Consider the following 19,415-nt stretch of genomic DNA (forward strand, 5'->3'; position numbering starts at 1 on the left):
GAAGGAACATGATTGCTGGTACATCACAAATAGACTTTAGTCTATATTACGAATTCTATACACATATTGTTGTGATACGGAAATTCTGTGGAAGATCAAGTGGAATTGGAAAATCCACAAACTGTCCACAGTATCCACTGAACAACAAAGAACAACAGGCACATGTTCGCAACATCCAAACACAGGCCTGTCCCCTCTAATACAAATCTACAATAATGTGTTCTGTGTCGTTTACGACAGTTTATTGACTTTACCAACTAATTAGCCTAGCTCCTGTCTCTCTATTGAGTTTGCTCAATCAGAGTTAAACTGGCCTGTTTTACATTTACATTTAGTCATTTAGCAGACGCTCTTATCCAGAGCGACTTACAGTAAGTATAGGGACATTCCCCCGAGGCAAGTAGGGTGAAGTGCCTTGCCCAAGGACACAACGTCATCTCGCACGGCCGGGAATCGAACTGGCAACCTTCTGATTACAAGCCCGCTTCCCTAACCGCTCTGCCACCTGACTCCCTTAGACTGGTGTTTTTAGCCTGGATGCTGACATTACCACTACCAGTGACAACACCCCCTGTAATGACTTTTTATGGTGACTATGCCTCAGGACCACATAACAGAGGCCATGACCTAGTATGAATTGGCCATAGCCCTCTATCATGTCCCTGCCACCATTTTGGAACCCCAGGTATAAATCACTGACATTTAGCTGTTCCAGATTTTGGTTCTAACCAGGTCTGGGGGTGGGAGTTAGAGTGAGGGAGGGATATTTTTGGAGGGGCTATCAACAACTTTCTGACAGCCAAGAGGAATGAGTGACAGGACAAGTGTGCAGTTGGCCCCTCCCTTCATCATTCAAACCGGCATTCCTCTCACTCTTTCTCTTTTCTCTCTCTCTCTCTCTCTCTCTCTCTCTCTCTCTCTCTCTCTCTCTCTCTCTCTCTCTCTCTCTCCGTCTCCCTCCTCCTCTTACAGGACCCCCCCCTCCCTTCCTGCCACCCTATCAGCATGGCCCTACGGTGGTGCACGTGGGCGTACGTCCATGCATGCGTGTGTCCATGACAGTGGGTGTGTGTGTAAGTGTGCGTAAGTGTGTGTAAGAGCGAGTGTGAGTTGGCCCAGGCGCCAGAGGAGCGGAACTCGGAGAAGTCAGTCCCAGGATAGCGTCGCCGACGGAGAGCAGGACATGGCTCTCTGAGGGGGCCCTGTCAACCATGGACCCAACGCACTGAGGGTCCCCCCCACCCCCAGAACAACACGACGACAAACGGAACCCAAAACAAAAGAAGGCAGTCGGGAAACGTAAAAAAACAAAACAAGAAGACAACCATGGTGGCTGAGGAGGTGGTCATCACCTTGTCTGGCGGAGCACCGTGGGGCTTTCGTCTGCAGGGAGGGGTGGAGCACCACAAGCCCCTACAGGTGGCCAAGGTACGGCTTCGGCAAATGGTGGGACGGGTCTGAATGGAATCAGATAAGGGGTCGACCTGCGTGATATGGAGGGTCACTGTACATGGAGTAAAGGCTAGATGACATAAGGGAACTGGAAATGGGGGTTTCTATGATGGCGAGTTTAGATCATATTAGGTTTGGAATGGCGTGGCTGGATTATGAAGAGGCCTTGAATGAAGGGGTTATGAATGCGGTGGAGATGGAATAGTGGCTGGTCGTGATGGGTTGGTGCAGAGGCCTGGGAGTGAGTCATGGATCTGATCTGGAACAGGAGACAGGGAGGCACTCGGGTAATAGATAGAGGTGTGAACCTGGAACGTCTTTTCAACGTTTACAGCCCAACTCCCCCTCCACCCCCCATCTTCACTGCTTATCAAAACAAACGCCACACGGTCTTCATTTGTCGCTCTTCATCAAATGATAAGACTTGATTTAAATCAGATGTGTTTCTTAATACAGAGGCTTTGACATTGACTAGAGAGCGGTATAGCGTAGCGATGAGGCGTCATGGGACTATTGTTGGAATACGATAGACAGTGTAGAACATGTGCAGAGAGGAGAACCACAGATGTTCCTCAGATCAGGATGATCGTTTTCAGAAGATCGTGATATTCCTCCGATCTGTTCATAGAATGAGCTCAGTTACTTTCCAACCGTAATAGACAGGTCTTCATGACATCAGTGGTATTTCACAATTTATTTGAAGATTATAGAACTTTCATCACTTCCCTTGCTGTGCTGCTCTCCTCACCCCAGTGATTTATTTCTGTCTATTCTTTTCCCATCTTGATATAGATATTCTGGATTATTTTAGTGTGCACATGAGCACTCTCATACACACTCATCGCATTTACTGAGTGTTGAGTTAGCAAAACCACTTTTCAAATGTGCTATTCTTGGTGTGGGCCAGCTTACCAAGGTTCCACCGGACAGACTGACCTGTAGGAAAGGTGTGTGTTTCAGCTCCAAATTCCAAAATGGTGGAGCAGAGTTATATTCGCTGCCTCTGCTAGGTTGGATCCAGAATAAAAAAGTCAAAAGAAAACACTGACACCTCCTGGATCTTCACAGCTACATTAATATCAACTTTAAAAAGTACTTTTTGATTGAAGTTTCAGCTTGCTGACTACTATAATGTCACATATACGTAGCTTCATTTTAGTAAAAGTCATTCTGTGGTAGGCCGCCTTCAAACCACGTAACCTAGGCTACATCCTGTGTTGTGTAACAGGCCACACCATTATAGGAGCCCTAAGTATGGAGGTCCCACAAAATTAATCCATGACAACAATCCTAGAGGTGACTTACTGTACATGGGATACTGTAAAAGTTAGTTGCACAGTAGGTGCATACGAGGCTAATTGTTATGGTTAAAGACAGCTGTGACTGTGCTGTGGCGGCTGATCTAAAACTATCTATGACCTTTGACCTCCCAGAAGTGAGGGCGTAATTATGTTAGGCCTCCAGCTGAATACCTAGACACAAGTGGTATATGTGGCTGCTATTTTGTTTTATTGAAACTCCCTTGTGTCCTGGCTGTGGTGGAGGCACATGAGACAGTGGGATCTTGGGACTGTGTGTGTGTGTCATGTACAAGGGCAGCAGCCAGAAGTGACGTAGGCGAGTTGACTGATTGATGGACTTATTCATATCCTGGACCACAAGTAGCTGCACAAAGTCAGGGCCACTTTGACAGGATTAGCTAACAGCGAACCTGGGATTTCATTAGTGGCCTATAAATGTCAGCCAAGAATATCTAAACAAAGACTGATTGGCTGTCTACAAGGCATTCTGTTGCATTCATAGACGTAATGTCCAGTGCATAGACAGAATATTATATCATATTCTTGAGACCTTAAGCAACCTCAACAATGGACAGTGCTATCCTCATACAAATATGCTAAGTGGTCGATGGTGACACCTGCAAACAACATGTTTTTACAGGGAGGGCATGCGGCCACACTTATGTGGCCACTATGGAATGACGCTCGACATAGATAGAGGAAGGTCTAGAGCTGCAAGGGACCTGCCCGGCATTCACCCTGGTGAAGTGGGTGAGAGGACTCTACACGGGTGACAGTGTGTGGCCATTGTCTCCGGCACATCGAGGCTGTCAGGACCAGTCCGGCCCTGTGTCAGGGACTACCACAGACTACCACAGATCTAGACCCCAAAACGAGGAGCCCCCCCGTCGCGTTTCCTCCCCAGCTACATGATGATACAGTTGAGATCGATTGGAGGAAACGTGTGTGAGATTGAGAGAGGGAGAAAGAGAGAGAGAGAGAGAGAGGGAGAGGGAGAGAGAGAGAGAGAGAGAGAGAGAGAGAGAGAGAGAGAGAGAGAGAGAGAGAGAGTGTAAGTGAATCTCTTTAATCGGTTCATCAATTGAAGTGAATCATTCCATTATCTCTTAACTAAAGAGAATGTGTAGAGGTTCAAAATCACACTTTTCCATGTTTTCTTGTTCCAGCTCTTTTTTTTTTATGAGAACGAGATTTATATCATAATGTATAATAGAACCTTTACTTTTTGTCCACCACTGTCACCAATGCACGAAAACCCTTTGCATCCTCTGACCTTCCTGCGTGCATGTCTTTATCTCCCTCTGTTGCCATAGGTACGAAAGCGCAGTAAGGCATGCAGGGCAGACCTCCGAGAGGCAGATGAGCTGGTGTCCATCAACGATCAGCCATGCAGCGGTCTGTCCCACGCCCAGGCCATGACCGTCATCGACAGCTCATCCGGAATACTCCACATCCGGGTCAAAAGGTGAGAGGCCAAAACCCAGTCAAAACAGTCAAAACATGAGCTGCGGGTTGCATCTCTGTACGCATGGGTATCACCAAACTACGTGGAATCATGAAACACAGAGCTTCATGTACGTCCTGTGAGTTCACAGGCATATTTGACCACCTCTGCTGTATGCTTCAGGGCCGTGCACTACAGTAGAGCACCAGCGTCATGTGTCTCCTCTCTCTCCTCTGCCCGGTTCCCTTAGAGCGCCGGCTGGCTTCCAGTCCGTGGTGCTCTTGACCCGTGCCCCGTCCCCCCGCATCGACAAGGAGTACCGGGCAGTCCTGCGCGCCATGTCCCCCTCCGCCCACCCCAACCACCCCCCAGTCAGGGAGGTGCACCACAGCCACAGCCGCAGCTCCCTCCTGTCCCCCACAGGGCGCAGCGGCCTGACCTCCCCGCCGGGCAGCGAGGCGTACTACGGCGAGACGGACAGCGACGCCGACGTGGCGGCCCACGAGCGCCAGCGGCGGCAGAAACGCCGGAGTCCCAACAACCCGTTGCCGGGGAAACCCCCCGGCCGCGCCTCGGCGGAAGGCGGCGAGACGTCCGAGATGAGCGGCTACGACAGCGCGCCGGACGCCCGCGTCTACCCCGGCGCGGCGGACGGCCGCGGCGGGGAGGGGGGGCTGTCCGCTGTGGGCGTGGCCCGGCGGGAGGTCATCTACCAGCCCCCGCCCTCAGGGATGTGGTCATCGCAGACCTCCACGGAGACCTCGTCCATCATCTCCTCGGCGGATGACCAGGGGCCTCCGAGTGGGGGGCCGGAGGAGGACAGCGGCTTCCAGGAGCTGACCAACGTTCCCCCGCTGGTGTCCCCTGAAAGGGCTAAGGAGGCCATGATGCTGGGCTCCCGTGGGCAGCTGGTGCCCATGGTGGGGCCCTTGGAGACGCCTCTGGACGAGGATCTGACAACCACATACATGGATAAGGCCAAACAAGCCAGTGAGTACACTGTTGATGAGCAGTCAATCGGGAGATATTTCTCACCATGTAAACCACATGGGAAAAAAAACTCTCAAGTAAATACAAAAGTTTGTCTCGGGTTGAGCACTCACTCAAGCCACAACTACGACGTCTCTCTGTTACCAAATCAATATGATAGTTGCAGATGCAGTAATACCATGCACAGCTGGAATAAAATAAACATTTACTTTTGTTTGGTTTGGCACAACGTAAGGTGTTTTCCCAGAGTGGATCATTTGAATATTCAAATCCAGACAATTCGATTCCGTGGATTCCGTCAGGTGTGATTGGACCAGACATTTGTGATGTGAGAACATGTGTGTTCCATCCCCTTTAAGAGAACACAGAGCTCTTCCACGTAGGCTGCTAAATATACTCGTGGTTCAGTAGAGTGATAACCGGAGTGCTGGTTCTGGGCCTGGGCCTGGCCACAGAGAAAGGCATGTACAGCTGCTATCTGGTATCAAGTAGCAGACCCTCTCCCCCCGTCTCACTTTCCCTTTCTGGCCAACTCTCATGTCTCCCTGTCCTTCTGCACTACCTTAACCTCACATGTTCTGTCTTGTGCTTCCAAATCCTAAGTGAATACGAGAAGAAACAATTTGCGGGAAAAGCTAGCGTTATTAGCTCAGACGTCGTATCTGCAAAATAGGACATCGTCGCATCCATCCAAGACTCCAAATATGAAACCATTCCATCCATACCTATTGTCAGGAGCACACTAAGAAGACACAGATATAGAAACACACCGATAGATATAAATAGGGACGCTGATATGATCCATATGTCAAAGCTAACATGGTTGTGATGTGAAGGCCCCTGACCTGGGTGAGCAGCTGAAGAATGTCTGAAGAGATCACACAAGAGGAGGAGTACTCCAGAGATCTGCCCTGAATATCTAAGATGCCCCATGAATTAGGAACACATGTTTTTTTCAGATAAGTCTTGTTTTAGCATGAAGGGAGTGAACTGCCGACCTTTAGCTTAAGTTCACCAACCCTTCCTATGAACAAGTAGCCACTCGCTTCTGGTTTACTACTCGCATTGGTAAAAAGCATGTACATTCTGGCATGTACTGAATTTCCTTTTCAGCCATTTCTGTAAAACCCATTCACCAGATTCAGAGTTTTGGAATGGCTTCATATGAAGAGATGTCAATTTTATCCTGACTAATAACATTGAGCAGCCATCTGAACCAGGATAACATAATCATATCCAGTAATGGAAAATGGGATGTGGGAAGTTCACAGTAAGTAATGCCCTAGATCAGAAAAATATCCAATTCACCATCTATTTACCAATATAAATGACACACCATTTGACTATTTTAACACTTTTTACTTCATCTTTCCTTCTTTCTGTGATACAAAATATTCAAATGCTTCCCATCTGTCACTCATAAACTTATGTGCAGGAAGACAGGTGCTATTTGAGGATAAGAAGGACTTTTTTAGGAGGGTGAATAAATAGTCCCATAAATACTGTACTGTCCCCTCATGGATGTTTAACATTTAGCCTACGTGTCCTGTTCAGGGACACAGTCAGTGTCCTATTAAGTAAAACCTCTTTACATACATATTTGGCTAATAGAATTAGTCTTCACACTATACTATTCAGTACCATAAAAAGTTTGCAATATGCTAACAAGTTAACTTCAACATCACAGAAACTTCAGTTAGCCCAGTTTCTGCCTATTTCAAAAGGTTAACAAGATACTTCCTGTTGCATCGCAGTTAATGTGAAAAAATGTCTGTCTTGTCTGTTTTTTTTCCCGCAGTGCTCTTGTAACGGGTTAAAAGATGGATAGTCTTGCTAAAGACATGGCAGGTTGTTTTTAGATCACTGATGTCATTAGATCCCTGATGTCACATTGAGCCAGCTGTGTGAAGATTATATGGTCATCAAGAGGGCAAAAATATTCTTCACTCTGGCGATCAATGTTCTCAGTTTTATTTTCGTTTTCGAGACAAGGTTGAGTGTATTCACGATTTCCAATTGGAAAGCCAAACATACATTTTTGTTTTCGAAAAGAAACATCATTTATTGACCACATCAAAAAATAGAACTGACCTCAACCCCACGATGCATACCAAAATGCTGACATTCCTGCACACACTGTGTAATGTCCCCACTGTAAACCGTGTCCTCTCGCACCTGCAGAGCTGAACCGAGGAGACACCCTCCAAGACAAGCAGGTAAAGGAGGCTCGGACCAAGTGTCGCACCATTGCCTCCCTGCTGACCGACGCGCCCAACCCCCACTCCAAGGGCGTGCTCATGTTTAAGAAGCGACGCCAGCGCTCCAAGAAGTACACGCTGACCAGCTTCGGCAGCGTGGACGAGGACTTGCGCCAGGACTCCCAGGAAGAGGACGGGGCGTTCCTGGGCAGCGAGTCCGAGTTTGACGAAGACGGCTTCTCCGCTGCCCCTGACTCCACCTGGGACGGCGACTACCTGGACGTGCTGGAGAAGAGGGCGACGGCGGCGACAACGGCGGCGGGAGGGCGAGGGGACGGGGCGGATGACGCGCCCAGTCCGGGTTTGAGCGACACCGCCGGGAAGGGCGCCCAGCTGTTTGAGCAGCAGAGGAAGAGGGCGGCGGAGCACGCCAGGAAAGTGGAGGCCGCTCAGCCTCAGGCCCCGCCTCAGCCACAGCCCCAAAGCCAATCGCAGATCGGGGAGCAACCAAATCAGTATCCACAGAGCCAATCTCAGCCAGACATGCAATTCTTGCAGACCCATCAGCCGCCACCCCCTGCATCTTTCCAGGATGAGGCCCAGCAACTGGCCCCTCCCATTCACAGCATGGCGAACGGAAACATGTCCTACTCTGTTGTTAGCACAGCTAGCATGGTGATGTCGCCTCCAGTTGTGGCACCAAAACCAGCCACCGCCTCAGTGACCATCCTGACCGCCCCAGCGCCCCCATCCCAGACACCCCTGCCGGAACTTTCCTCCAGCTCAGTCCTCAACAGAACCGCCCAACCCTTCGCCCCTGGCTTCGTCACCAACAGAGCCGCCACTGCTCCTGTCGTGTTCCGGCCCACTGTTACCAAGAAACCCCAGCGCCCAGCCACCTCGGCAGGCATCGTGCCGACGCCTTTCTCCGCTTCCTCCGAGCTAGCCGCCAACATGGCTCCCCTCTCCTCCCTGAGCCAGCACTCCATCTTCTCTCCACCGCCCTCGGTAGCCGGTGGTCCCTTCTCCCCCTCCTCCGCGGCCCCTCGCTACCCAGCATTCTCCACCCCTATGGAGACCACGCAGGCATCCCAGCCAATGACCATGACTGCACCCCATCTCCCTGTTTCTGCCCCGGTGGCACCCATGCCCCAGGTCTCAGCTGCCCCTATGCCTCAAATGTCCGTTACGGCTTCTCAGATGCACCATGTACCAGTCTCAATGGCTCCCATGCCTCCACCACCTCAGATGGTGTACCAGCCACCTCAGGTCTCCGTTGCCCAACCATCTCAAGTCCCAGTTTCTCAACCACCTCCGATGGCGTTTTCTCAACCCCCTTCGGTCCCAAGGCCCCCCCCACCCACGGCTCCGGTGTCTGTGGTACCTCAAGCCACCATGGTAGCCCCCACGCCCATACCCACCACCCCTATGTCTCCCCCCGGTGGTCGTACTGGAATCCTCCTGGATGCCCGCCGCCGCAGTGGCAGGAGACCCATGTTCCGCACCCCGGAGGACAAGAAGAACTCCCCCAACCCGGAGCTGCTCAACATGGTCCAGAACCTGGATGACAGACCCCACCGCGGCTACGGACGCCCTCCCTCGGTGGTCATGGGCTACGAGGGCGGCGAGGAAGACAACCAGGATGGCGAGGCGGGCAGAGGTAGGATGCCGCCTCCGGTGGCCCCCAAGCCCAGGGTGATCCATGAGACGCCCCTGATCCCCCAGAACGAGGGCAAGGGGGCTCAGCTGTTTGCCCGTAGGCAGAGCCGCATGGACCTGTACGTGGTGGATACCCCCCCAGAGACCCCCTTCCAACAGGAGGTCCACTCCATGGTCGGTGCCCAAGACTACGACCCTTCCTCCAACCCCTCGCTTCCCAACCAGTGGAAGTACTCCCCCAATATCAGAGCTCCTCCTCCTATTGGCTACAACCCTCTTCTGGCTCCTTCCTGCCCTGTGGGCCCACAGCGGGATACTGTCAGGGGCAGAGGGGGACCAGGGGGAATGGGCTCCCAGAGAGAGGGCATCAAAGCTTTGGATTTCATGAGGAGGCAGCCCTACCAGCTCAACTCTGGAATGTTCAGTTACGGTGGAAGCGTGGCTAACCTGTCCGCCATGCCCTCCTACCAGGCCCAGAGGCAGCAGCAGCAGCAGCAGGGTGGGTACACCATGGTGGGCAGCTCCCTGACCCCACCCAGGCAGATCCCCATCAAGGCGGCCCGGGTGTATGAGATCAAACGCTTCTCCACCCCCACGCCCATGTCAGCGCCCACGCTGGCAACCAAAGTGATCGCCCAGCGGTCCGCCACCACACTCGGAGAGCCCATTATGCGCTCTGACATGACCTCACCGACCCCTACCCCCATCTCCCGGCCCACCGCTCGCGTCTCAGCCCCCACCCCCACGCCTTTCTCAGCCCCCACACCTTTCTCAGCCCCCACACCCACACCTTTCTCAGCCCCCACACCCACACCTTTCTCAGCCCCCACACCCACACCTTTCTCAGTCCCCACACCCACATCATTCAATGCTCCACACCCAACATCTGGGCTCCCAAGCCTGCCCCAAATCTCTGCCATCCCAATCCCCAATTCGGTCCCCGTCCCACACCCGACACCCTACACTGGAGTGTCCTACACAGGGCTCCAGGCTGCCAAGCAGTTCCAGAGTGCCCCTGAGCTGAGCCTCTTGGGCTCGCTGCCTCCCCTGAGAGCCACACCCATCCAGGTGCCAAAGCCTCGCTTCATCGCCACCAAGTCAGGCATCAAACCCCACATTTGGAGGCCAGGGGCCATGTGAGCTTGGGCGGGAGACCCCATTTCACAGACTTGGACTTGGACCCCTTCAAATCCTAAACCCACAATGAATATAAGATGATTGATTAAAAATATACTTAATTAAAATGTTATGTTTGATTACAATGATTGAAAACCCTAACTAAAGTGAATTTGTTATATTTATATTTTTCATTTATTTGGCTTTAATATGTTACAAGGCTTTAATTTGTGCGGCAGTGATGGCTGTTGTTCCATCTTCAACATATGTTTATATTTCACAATGGTATTCATGTATTTGCAGTTTTAGATGAGCTTTGAAGTCACATATAGACGGTCGTTGCTAAAATGCATAGGCTACATATAGCCTGTCAAGCCAATGATACGAGGAGTTTTATTTTTCACATATACACCATAGTGTACCCAATGTACACAACTAGAACTGGACTAGTAGTATTCCTACCATTCTCTACGCCTGTCCTGGAGGAGGTTTGTGTAAGGCTTATCTTTCGGCACAGTCAGATGAAATACTGTCAATAATAAAAAGCCATGGGAGCAGTGAGAGAGCCTGTACTGAATTATTCTTTGAAACTTGAAATGTTGACGTGTAGGATATCTGGTATGAATGGTGATAATTTCACAGTTTTTTCACACTTTATGTGACCACGGAGAGCAGTGTCTCCTCTCTCTGGTGAGAGGTGAGAGGTCAGCGAGGCAAGGCTGACTCGGGGAGAAGGGGGCACACAGGATGTTAGAGGACAAACGGTTTAACGAGAGCACCATCATGTGACTCCATGCAGGGACAAGACTGATGTGACACTGGGCACAACGTCTTAGACTTGGGGCACACAGAGCGGTTGGATGCTGATGATTGGCCAGGGCTGGGTCCGTTTGGGAACAGTGACAGCCATTGTGTTTGGCTTCTGCGCCAGCACAACCAAGTCCCTAAAGCTCTGGAAATGTTTGTCTAGCAAGACGGCTGCTGCTCGTTCCCCTGCTGTCCCCAGTGCCCAGTGAGCTCTCTGGGGCGCCTGGTGTCCATGTCACCGCTCACGTTGTATTCAAACAAATGACAATGCTGAGACAAAAGGTGTATCTTTTTCTTTATTGTGAATGAAACAGATTTGTCATGCGATTAAGGAAGTAAAAAAAAAAGAAAAACGGAGGCACCGGCAGTATAACGGTTTAAGGCATGGGTATGGCTGTGGATAGGGAAGGTACGTGGGGCCGAAAATGGCCCCTGTCAACAGAGTTTTGGAGGGTCCATTCAGGACCATGAATAAAAGGTCTACAATGGCATGTTTGGGCTGTACCATCATGCAGGTAGAGGGCGTGAAAATAGATGCAATAAAGGTCCATGAACGTGAGACTTCTGATTGGACACTGGACAATGAATTCCCACAGTCAATAGAAATTAGAAGATGGTGACAGGAAAGGGTGAAATGGGTTCTGAGGCCTGGAGAAAGGAGGTACTGTGGAGATGGGGGCTGATGGCACAGATATTCCACTATGCCGGTGTCTCAGTGCAATACAGAGACTGAATAATGCATTGATGAATTAATGAATGCATTAATGAATTAAAATGTCAGAATAGAATAACAACTAACCCTGGTAACAGTGTCGGGACTACCATGAATGCAATTAAATAAAGTTATGTTCACTGACAGAGTTTAATACTTTTACCTTCTTTGAGATGATAAATGTTGCTTTTATAATTTATGAATCTAATCTAACATAATTTAAACTATGTTCATGTGCTTTATGTCATAATGTTTGCTAAAGTATGTGATATGTTGTGCATACAGTACAGGAATCTTAGTGTGTAAAAATACAAGTTAATAATAATAATGGTTCCTCTTTGTAGCTAGATACAAGTGTGAGTTTGAACATTTCTGTTTGTGAATCTGCAATAAAGGATGTTGGTGTACACTTTTGACTGCCTTACAGACAAGATGTTTTTAGACGAATAAATATAGCCTTGAAATCTTGCCAATTGTCTGATATTTCTGGATCATCGCTGCCCCCTGTTGTTCACATTTCAAAACACAATTTGACAGTAAAACACAATAAGGGATAAACTATTTCCTTTAAAACAGCGTGGACCGTGAATATACAAACCTGTATTTGTTTCCCAAACCACATGACCTACATATTATCCATCTTTTCCTGACACTGATGTTCTTCCTGATTACACCAACTGAACACAACAGCTGTCCTTGTCCCCCCCACCATCTCAGGCACACTAGGAGACTTAGAGCAGTTCTCTCACACACACATACTAGTCCTGGATTACAGTTCCACTCCAATAAAGATGCTTTATATTCTTGGATTAGTTCTAATCTTCTGTCCTGATTCCATAATTATTATCTTCAGTTATGCAAACATGTGTTCACCAATGTTGCAAAACTCACCTCATCTCCTACAAACCAGATTAAACCAGTTTACTCTTGACCCTTCACCCTCAAAGGGAACCACATGTCCTTATGGAATTTGTATGATGAGGAATACTTTTTGCAATACAACCAAGGTACAATAACTAAAACCTTCCTTTTGAATAGAGAGGATTGACATTATTATTATAAACAAATCTAAATTAGCATTTGATTGGATATAATTTATGGATGAATACTGAAGCTACAGGTGGGAAAAGGTAGAGTCTTGGAACTGATCCTGGGAGATTTGCACTTACATTTACTTACAATAAATTGGATGAAGGATGTACTGTAAGCACCTTGACTTTTTAAATAGCCCATAGTCAACACATTACATCTATCTCTATTTGTTCTCTATGTATTTGACTGTTCAATGACAACACTAGGCTGTACAGTGCCTGCCCTAACACAACTTCGCCACATGGAGGCACCATAAGGTCAGTTTTGAACTGAAAATCTAAGCGCCTTGTCCTCTGGGCGAGAGAGCATGGAGGGGTATGCCGCAGCATGAATACAGTACACTCAGATGGAGTCAGCTGGCATCTCTCTGCCTGGCCGTCCTGATACCTATATATAGGGCTGTTAATATCCCACATAGTATTTATGGCTGTTCAACACTCAGTCCCATTTTTACATTGCGGTTAAAATACAGTTCAACAGTATGAGGATTAACAATAATAAGGGATAAGCACAAAGTATATCTGTGTTACTGTATGCTATACAGAAAAACAATAAGGTGCATTAGACCAGATCAAGTGACCACTCAAGTGAGCCTATTTTCAAACAATTGTAACTAGAGGACACTACTCATCTATAGCCTTGTGAGTGAGTCAACAAATAAACTACAACTTAAATAAATAAGGAAAGGATTCTTTTTTTTAAAATCGAAATTGGCACAATTTGTCAGTTTGAAAGAACTGAAACTGGAACTGAAAGATACATTCAGCTGTGCCAGCTAAACAGTCGGCTATGACACAGAGAAAACCTGTAGATTGAGCCAACACATAAGCAGCCAGTCCTGTTCGTTGAGCTGTGTGACCCTGAATGAAGCTCAGGGCTGTCTGGAAAGCTGATCCAGTGTAAGTTTGGAGATAATTAATGATTGGGAGAAACAGGCCAACAAATTAACTTAAGACAAACACACACAAACACACACACAAATGCACACAAACACACACAGTCCTTTGAGGCTGTCTTTTAACTAAGTTAAGACTCTCTCCCAAAGCGCTATATATAGCAGTTCGGACCATCTGCAAGAATGATATTGCTCTCTTGATATCCCCATCAGCACTTTGTGGCTGTGCAGAAAGACCCCCCACCCAGGTTCACAATCCACTACCCCACCCACCCACCCACCCAGCACCCCAACCCCACCACCTCAGCCTCGGTCCAACCTGAACCTCTTTCCCCTCGCCTCCTTCCCCCTCCCTTGTCACCGCCGAACCACCCCCCTTTCCCCCGCCCGCCCGCCCACCCTCCCCCCCTCCCCCCCCCCCTCAAAGATCTGCCATCCAAGCTGAGGGTATATTTCGCACTCCCTGGGATCTGCGTCCGGCCACAGGTCACAGGCACCCTGGGATTGGTAAAGCCGCGATCAAGTTAGATCCACCTGGAATCCTCCGCTGCCTGGTATTTATAGATACCCCCTCAAAAGAAGGAGTGCAAAAACCTTGGGTGAGTGGATTTTCAGCCCACTAGCTCTAACTGTGCTCTACTAACCAACAGCATGGATTTCCACTAACTTTGACCATCCCACCGCACAAAGAGAGAAAGGGAACTGAACTCTGCAGCCATACCACGCAGTCACTCAAGGTGTTAATAGCGTCTGCACTTAAATAATAGTTGAGCACGCTGACTCAATGAGAAAGTCATTATTTATTCATGGCTGGAATAGAAGTGCTTTTCAAATGAGGGCCGGTGAAGAGGTGGACTGTAAACGTTGATTGCTTTTTAGTGTTGGGCGCGGCATTGTGTTAAAGACCCTCAGGGTTGTGGGAGAGAATGTGCTGACCACTCCCCATCGCACCCTCTGCAGATTTGGTTTGGTGTGCCAAGCCTGGCACGAAAACCCAACGGGGGGAGGAATACCCAACTGTCATTATAGCCCCTTAAAGTTCGATAACAACGTCCTGCCCCCTTGATAAAAGGCTCCTCCACTCCCCTCAAGTCTCAGCTACACATTTTGGGGCCAATTTCAAGACTTGTTGACAAAAATGCCCCAGAATGTGTACAGCATGTGTGTATATGTGAAGCTCAGCTGGTAGTCTACTGACGTCACCACTCTTTACTAAAAGGTCTTAGCAGAAAGTGGCGCTTAAAAATAGCTTGGTGGGATTGAATTACAGTCAGTTGATGGGATGCGATGTTTTGCCTTTGACAGACCCTTAAAGACACTGGCAGAACCCCTTAGTATGCTGAGAACAGTATGGCTAAAAGTCAGCCATGATATAAGCATAGTGTCTTATACGTCATAAACACCCTACAGAGACAGATCATATGCTAAGTGTGATACATCTTCCATATGTTTGTAACTTTGATATGAAGTTGAGGTTCCCTGAGCTATCGGAAAAATACAATTAAGTTTGTAATTTAAGAAACGTAGGCATCATCCGATATGCCAAATGATTTGCTACAAAACATTTCTCTTGAGTCTTAGTCACTTGTGGAACTCTGGCTTGTTTACAGTAAATATCCATGACCTGAGTTGTCCGTCTGAAGCAAACCTGCAGTCTATAGTAAACTATGCATTTCCTCCCGCCAGACGTGCTGGTTGAGGAATGTCAACAATGTGAAGGGCATTGACTTTGGTTTCATTTACCACAAAGTGGTGGGCATATGTTTGTGTGCAGTGTTAAGTGCCGAGTTGGAGTAATGCTCAGGGACCCCAGTCTTACTCTCCTTTCTCATCTCTTGATTATTGGTGCCGTCTGCAATAGGAATGATAGCACCTATGTGCAAACATTTAAACACGAAGAGAATCAAGGTTTGCGCTTGAATGATGCTAATTATTTGGATTATTTCAATTGCATAATATTTGAAAAGGTAATCAAACTGCTTTTAAATTGTAACTGACTTTTAAACTGCATGCGCGGAGGACCACACAATAGAGTTACCTAGGAGTTATGTCGATTTATAAAATAAATTGAGGCCTAAGCTAGTTGAGGAAGTTTTTTTTTAAATGTGTAAGTCCGCTCAACTTTAGAGAACAGAAACTACAGCTGAGAGGTATCATACTTATCTGTCCTGCTGTCCTGCTCTGCCCTCTCCATGTCCCCAGCTATGCCTCTCTCTGGAACACCTGCCCCGCCTAACAAGCGAAGAAAGCCTTCCAGGGTCATTACTGACCTGTCACATGTTACTCAGGATGGTAAGGCATGCACCCTCTGCGTCACCCACACTGTTCACACTTACAGAATATACTGTCACATAACTATGCCTGTGTATGAGAACAGTCCCTTAAAGTTCATCAATTATTGTGATGTACTGTATATGGTAGGTCCATGTGAGGTTTTCCCTATAATTGTACTCAAACCAGAAAAAACAACTTGCTGAATAAAGTATTTTCGGTTTTCTGTTCAGTTAAACTCTCAAGGACATGTCCTTAGTCTAACTGTGCATTCAGTTCTTCCACAAAAGTGGAACTGTTAACATGTATGCTTGTTTCTGCAGATTTCACAGCAGAAACAACATTTGTCTTGAAATCATTGCAATGTTGGTTGACCCTACATTTTCAGCTGTTCAGTCATGGAAATCCATACTTAATTTCAGCATCCATATTTGACCAATCACTTCAGCCTTTATTGATACTTGTTTCTTTTCCCTTTCATGAGGGTAACCAGACCTCCCTCACTGCTTGGTTTATAGATTGCTGGAGTCTTCCATGAAGAATTAATAATGACTTTGTATAAAATAAAACTAAAATGTTAAACATGTTCAACTTAAAATGTAAAATACAAATTAGACGCAGAGTAAACGATTAGACTTCCTTTTGAATCTAATGGTGAGACACAAACTAAGTACGTAATAACAACAACATGTAGTTTATTGGGTCTTGTGGTGGTAACGGATACCGTGCCCATGTAGACTCACATGTTCTGCTACTTTTCATTCCTTAAGACCTCCGTTTCAACACTCTGTGACTTCTGACAGATGGATCACAAGCACTGGGAGCTGAAATAGTAGAGATAGCACAGATATGAAAATGACTAAGACCTTCCCTCACCAGGCTCCCTCACCAGGCTCTGTGTGTCTTAGTCAGCACCCCGATGCGTACACAGCCAGACTGAAGGGACAGATCTGCCTCTTAGCTCCCTCTGCAGCTACATGATAGAGGGGTTGCCGTTTCATCTTTGAGGAGATCGATTTATGATTTTCCCACCGTAATTCTGAGCTCCCGAAATGATCTCTCTGTTATGTAAAAAAAAAAGAAAAAAAAAGGAAATACACATATTGTGTCACGTTCCATGGTTCTCGCAGGATAAGCTTAATTACGACGCAACCTAGTTTAACCCAACTCCTGCCTCTTTCACATAACATTTTCTCATGATCTCCTTTTAGATCATGAGGCTCAATACTGTATGTTCTAAGAACCACGTTTTATTCCATGTTCTACAGTATGCTTTCTTATGTTGTGTCGGTGAAAACAACATGAAACTATGGTAACCAGCCTCCTGTTCTCTCCCCTGTAGAGTTTGAGGGCGAGCCAGAGGCGTCTGAGTTTGACCTGGGCCCCAAGATCAGGACCCCCAGGGACACCATGCTGGAGGAGCTGTCCCTCATGAAGAATAAAGGCTCCAAGATGTTTCGGATGAGGAAAGCAAGGATGGAAAAGTTCATTTATGAGAACAACCCTGATCTCTTCAGCAGCGAGTCCATGGTAAAGAATAATAAAAGAAAGTGTAGCAATGGCAAATTATTTCTTTGTGCAATTCATTTCTTTTGCAATCCACGATGAGTGCTGCTCAAGTTTTAAAGCATACATAACCAAGTAACAAGTTATTAACAAGACAAAAATGATTACAGTGAGAGTACAGAAGTCAAACCAAGGGAAGTAAATGGAAATATAATCAATGATCTGCTGTTCCTCTGCTTTCTGCTTTAGGAGAACTTCCAGAACCTGGTTCCCAGTCTAGGGGGCCAGATGGTGGACATTGGGGGCCACCTGGTGGGCAAGCAGGCAGGTGGACAGGCCCCTGTGCCCCCTCCCAAACCTGGCAGCAAGGGTGCGGGGGTAGGATCAGGTGGGATGCAAGGGATTGGAGGTGTAGGTGGACAGGGCAGGGATGGCAGTGGTGTACACGGACAAGGTTGGTATGACTGTGCAACGCTGGAGCTGTAAGCATAGATAAGCAAATATATTATAGTCCGTTGGGGACTTGATGATCACATCAAGGCAAAATATGAGCAGCTGACTTGAACATCTCTTTGGATCTATTGTGCAGGTGTTAATGGACTGGACGAGAGCAAGAAGGGTGGCCAGGACCCAAACGCATACAAGTCACCATGGGAACGGGCCATGAAGGGCAATGAGGATCTCACATCTACCATGAAGTCTAAGATGCCAGGCCCAAAAGTACATTGCGAACTGCCCAAGTTCAAAAGCTTCAACAGGTATGCCATTGCCTTTCTAGTTGAAATCATGTAAACACATCCAAGCTCGTTGTTTCAAGACCGAGAAAACGTGTTTTCCTCTGATTTTTACATTCAGAATAGCCTTCCACTTCGTTTGGATATTCAGTATGGACATGGTTGGATTATTACCGTGTTGGACTAATCTGATATTGTGTCCATTTACCTTATAGGACTGCCATACCTTTTGGAGGCTTTGAGAAGGCCTCCCAGCTGATGACGTTCCAGCTGCCAGACATTGAAGTAGCCAAGGATGAGCCAGAGCCGGCGGTGGTGTACCAGCACGACATTGGTTCTCGACCCTCCTTCAACCGCACTCCCATAGGCTGGGTGGTGAACAACGATGCCAGCAGCATGCACATGGAGATGGACACCGTACCCTTTGACGGCGAGACTGATGACCTTTGAAACACACACACATGTACACACACACGCACCTGCGCCATGATTATTCACACATAAACACACAGACTGACTCGTACCGCTTGCTTTGGTCCATTCATTGTACATTTAAAATTAATCTAGGATATGAACACTGAGCTGTGTGTCAAGTAAACTTGTTTGGCCAATAGTGATACAAGGAAACTAAATTCTAGGGCTTGCTGAATTCATGAGGATTAGTTTGTTTAAATGAAATGTTGATTGTAATGGAGATTTCAGTTGCACTGACCTACTAAACATAATATTCACAACCGTTGTGCGAATATTATTAGGATATGTGTTATTATGTGTCAGTATGATTAAATAAGGGGTAGAGAGTATTTTGCATGTTGCTCAATATCCATGTGTGCATCAACACTGTGTTGGTCACCAAGCTCCTTATTTGAATACCTTTTCCTGTAAAACATTTGGAAAATGTGACAGCTTTGTGACAAATCCGATTTTGCTGTGAACTGTATCCATTTTTGCTAATGGTTTTTTGGTCTGTGTGTGACTGTGCTGCATCATGCAATATAGCTTCCAAATAAACCTTAGTTCAAATTGTAGCTCAGCACAAATTTTGTTGTCTAAATACAATTCTAAAACATTTTTTAAATAAAGAAATGGTGTTCTTGAATGTTAACTTGAGCCAAGTAGGAGGAAAGAGGAACAGTGATAACTATGGAAACTATTCGAAAATACTTGGGCCTAGTCCATTACTCTTAGGTGATGGACTCAATTTCTCAATCTTAGGTGATGAACATCAAGAAGCTGAA

General features: G+C 47.3%; 2 protein-coding genes across 3 annotated transcripts; both read left to right on the forward strand.

Moving 5' to 3' along the window:
• Window positions 1–1,058: 1,058 nt before the first annotated feature.
• On the forward strand, window positions 1,059–12,147 carry synpo2la (synaptopodin 2-like a). Of its 2 annotated transcripts, XM_062463583.1 has the most exons (5): window positions 1,059–1,428; window positions 4,067–4,218; window positions 4,448–5,187; window positions 7,369–9,838; window positions 9,899–12,147. In XM_062463583.1, exons 1-5 carry the CDS (start codon window positions 1,327–1,329, stop codon window positions 10,182–10,184), a joined length of 3,750 nt encoding a protein of 1,249 aa, XP_062319567.1. In that variant the 5' UTR covers window positions 1,059–1,326; the 3' UTR covers window positions 10,185–12,147. The 2 variants fall into 2 exon arrangements, with proteins under 2 accessions (XP_062319567.1, XP_062319566.1); XM_062463582.1 differs by having other exon boundaries at window positions 7,369–12,147.
• A 1,960-nt stretch (window positions 12,148–14,107) lies between these two features.
• myoz1a (myozenin 1a) lies at window positions 14,108–19,205 on the forward strand. Its single transcript, XM_062463584.1, has 6 exons — window positions 14,108–14,265; window positions 15,869–15,958; window positions 17,280–17,467; window positions 17,693–17,897; window positions 18,033–18,201; window positions 18,393–19,205. Exons 2-6 carry the CDS (start codon window positions 15,871–15,873, stop codon window positions 18,625–18,627), a joined length of 885 nt encoding a protein of 294 aa, XP_062319568.1. The 5' UTR covers window positions 14,108–14,265; window positions 15,869–15,870; the 3' UTR covers window positions 18,628–19,205.
• The last annotated feature ends 210 nt before the right edge of the window (window positions 19,206–19,415 follow it).

Source organism: Osmerus eperlanus, chromosome 6 (assembly GCF_963692335.1).
Source record: "Osmerus eperlanus chromosome 6, fOsmEpe2.1, whole genome shotgun sequence".
NCBI classification, from domain to species: Eukaryota; Metazoa; Chordata; class Actinopteri; order Osmeriformes; family Osmeridae; genus Osmerus; species Osmerus eperlanus.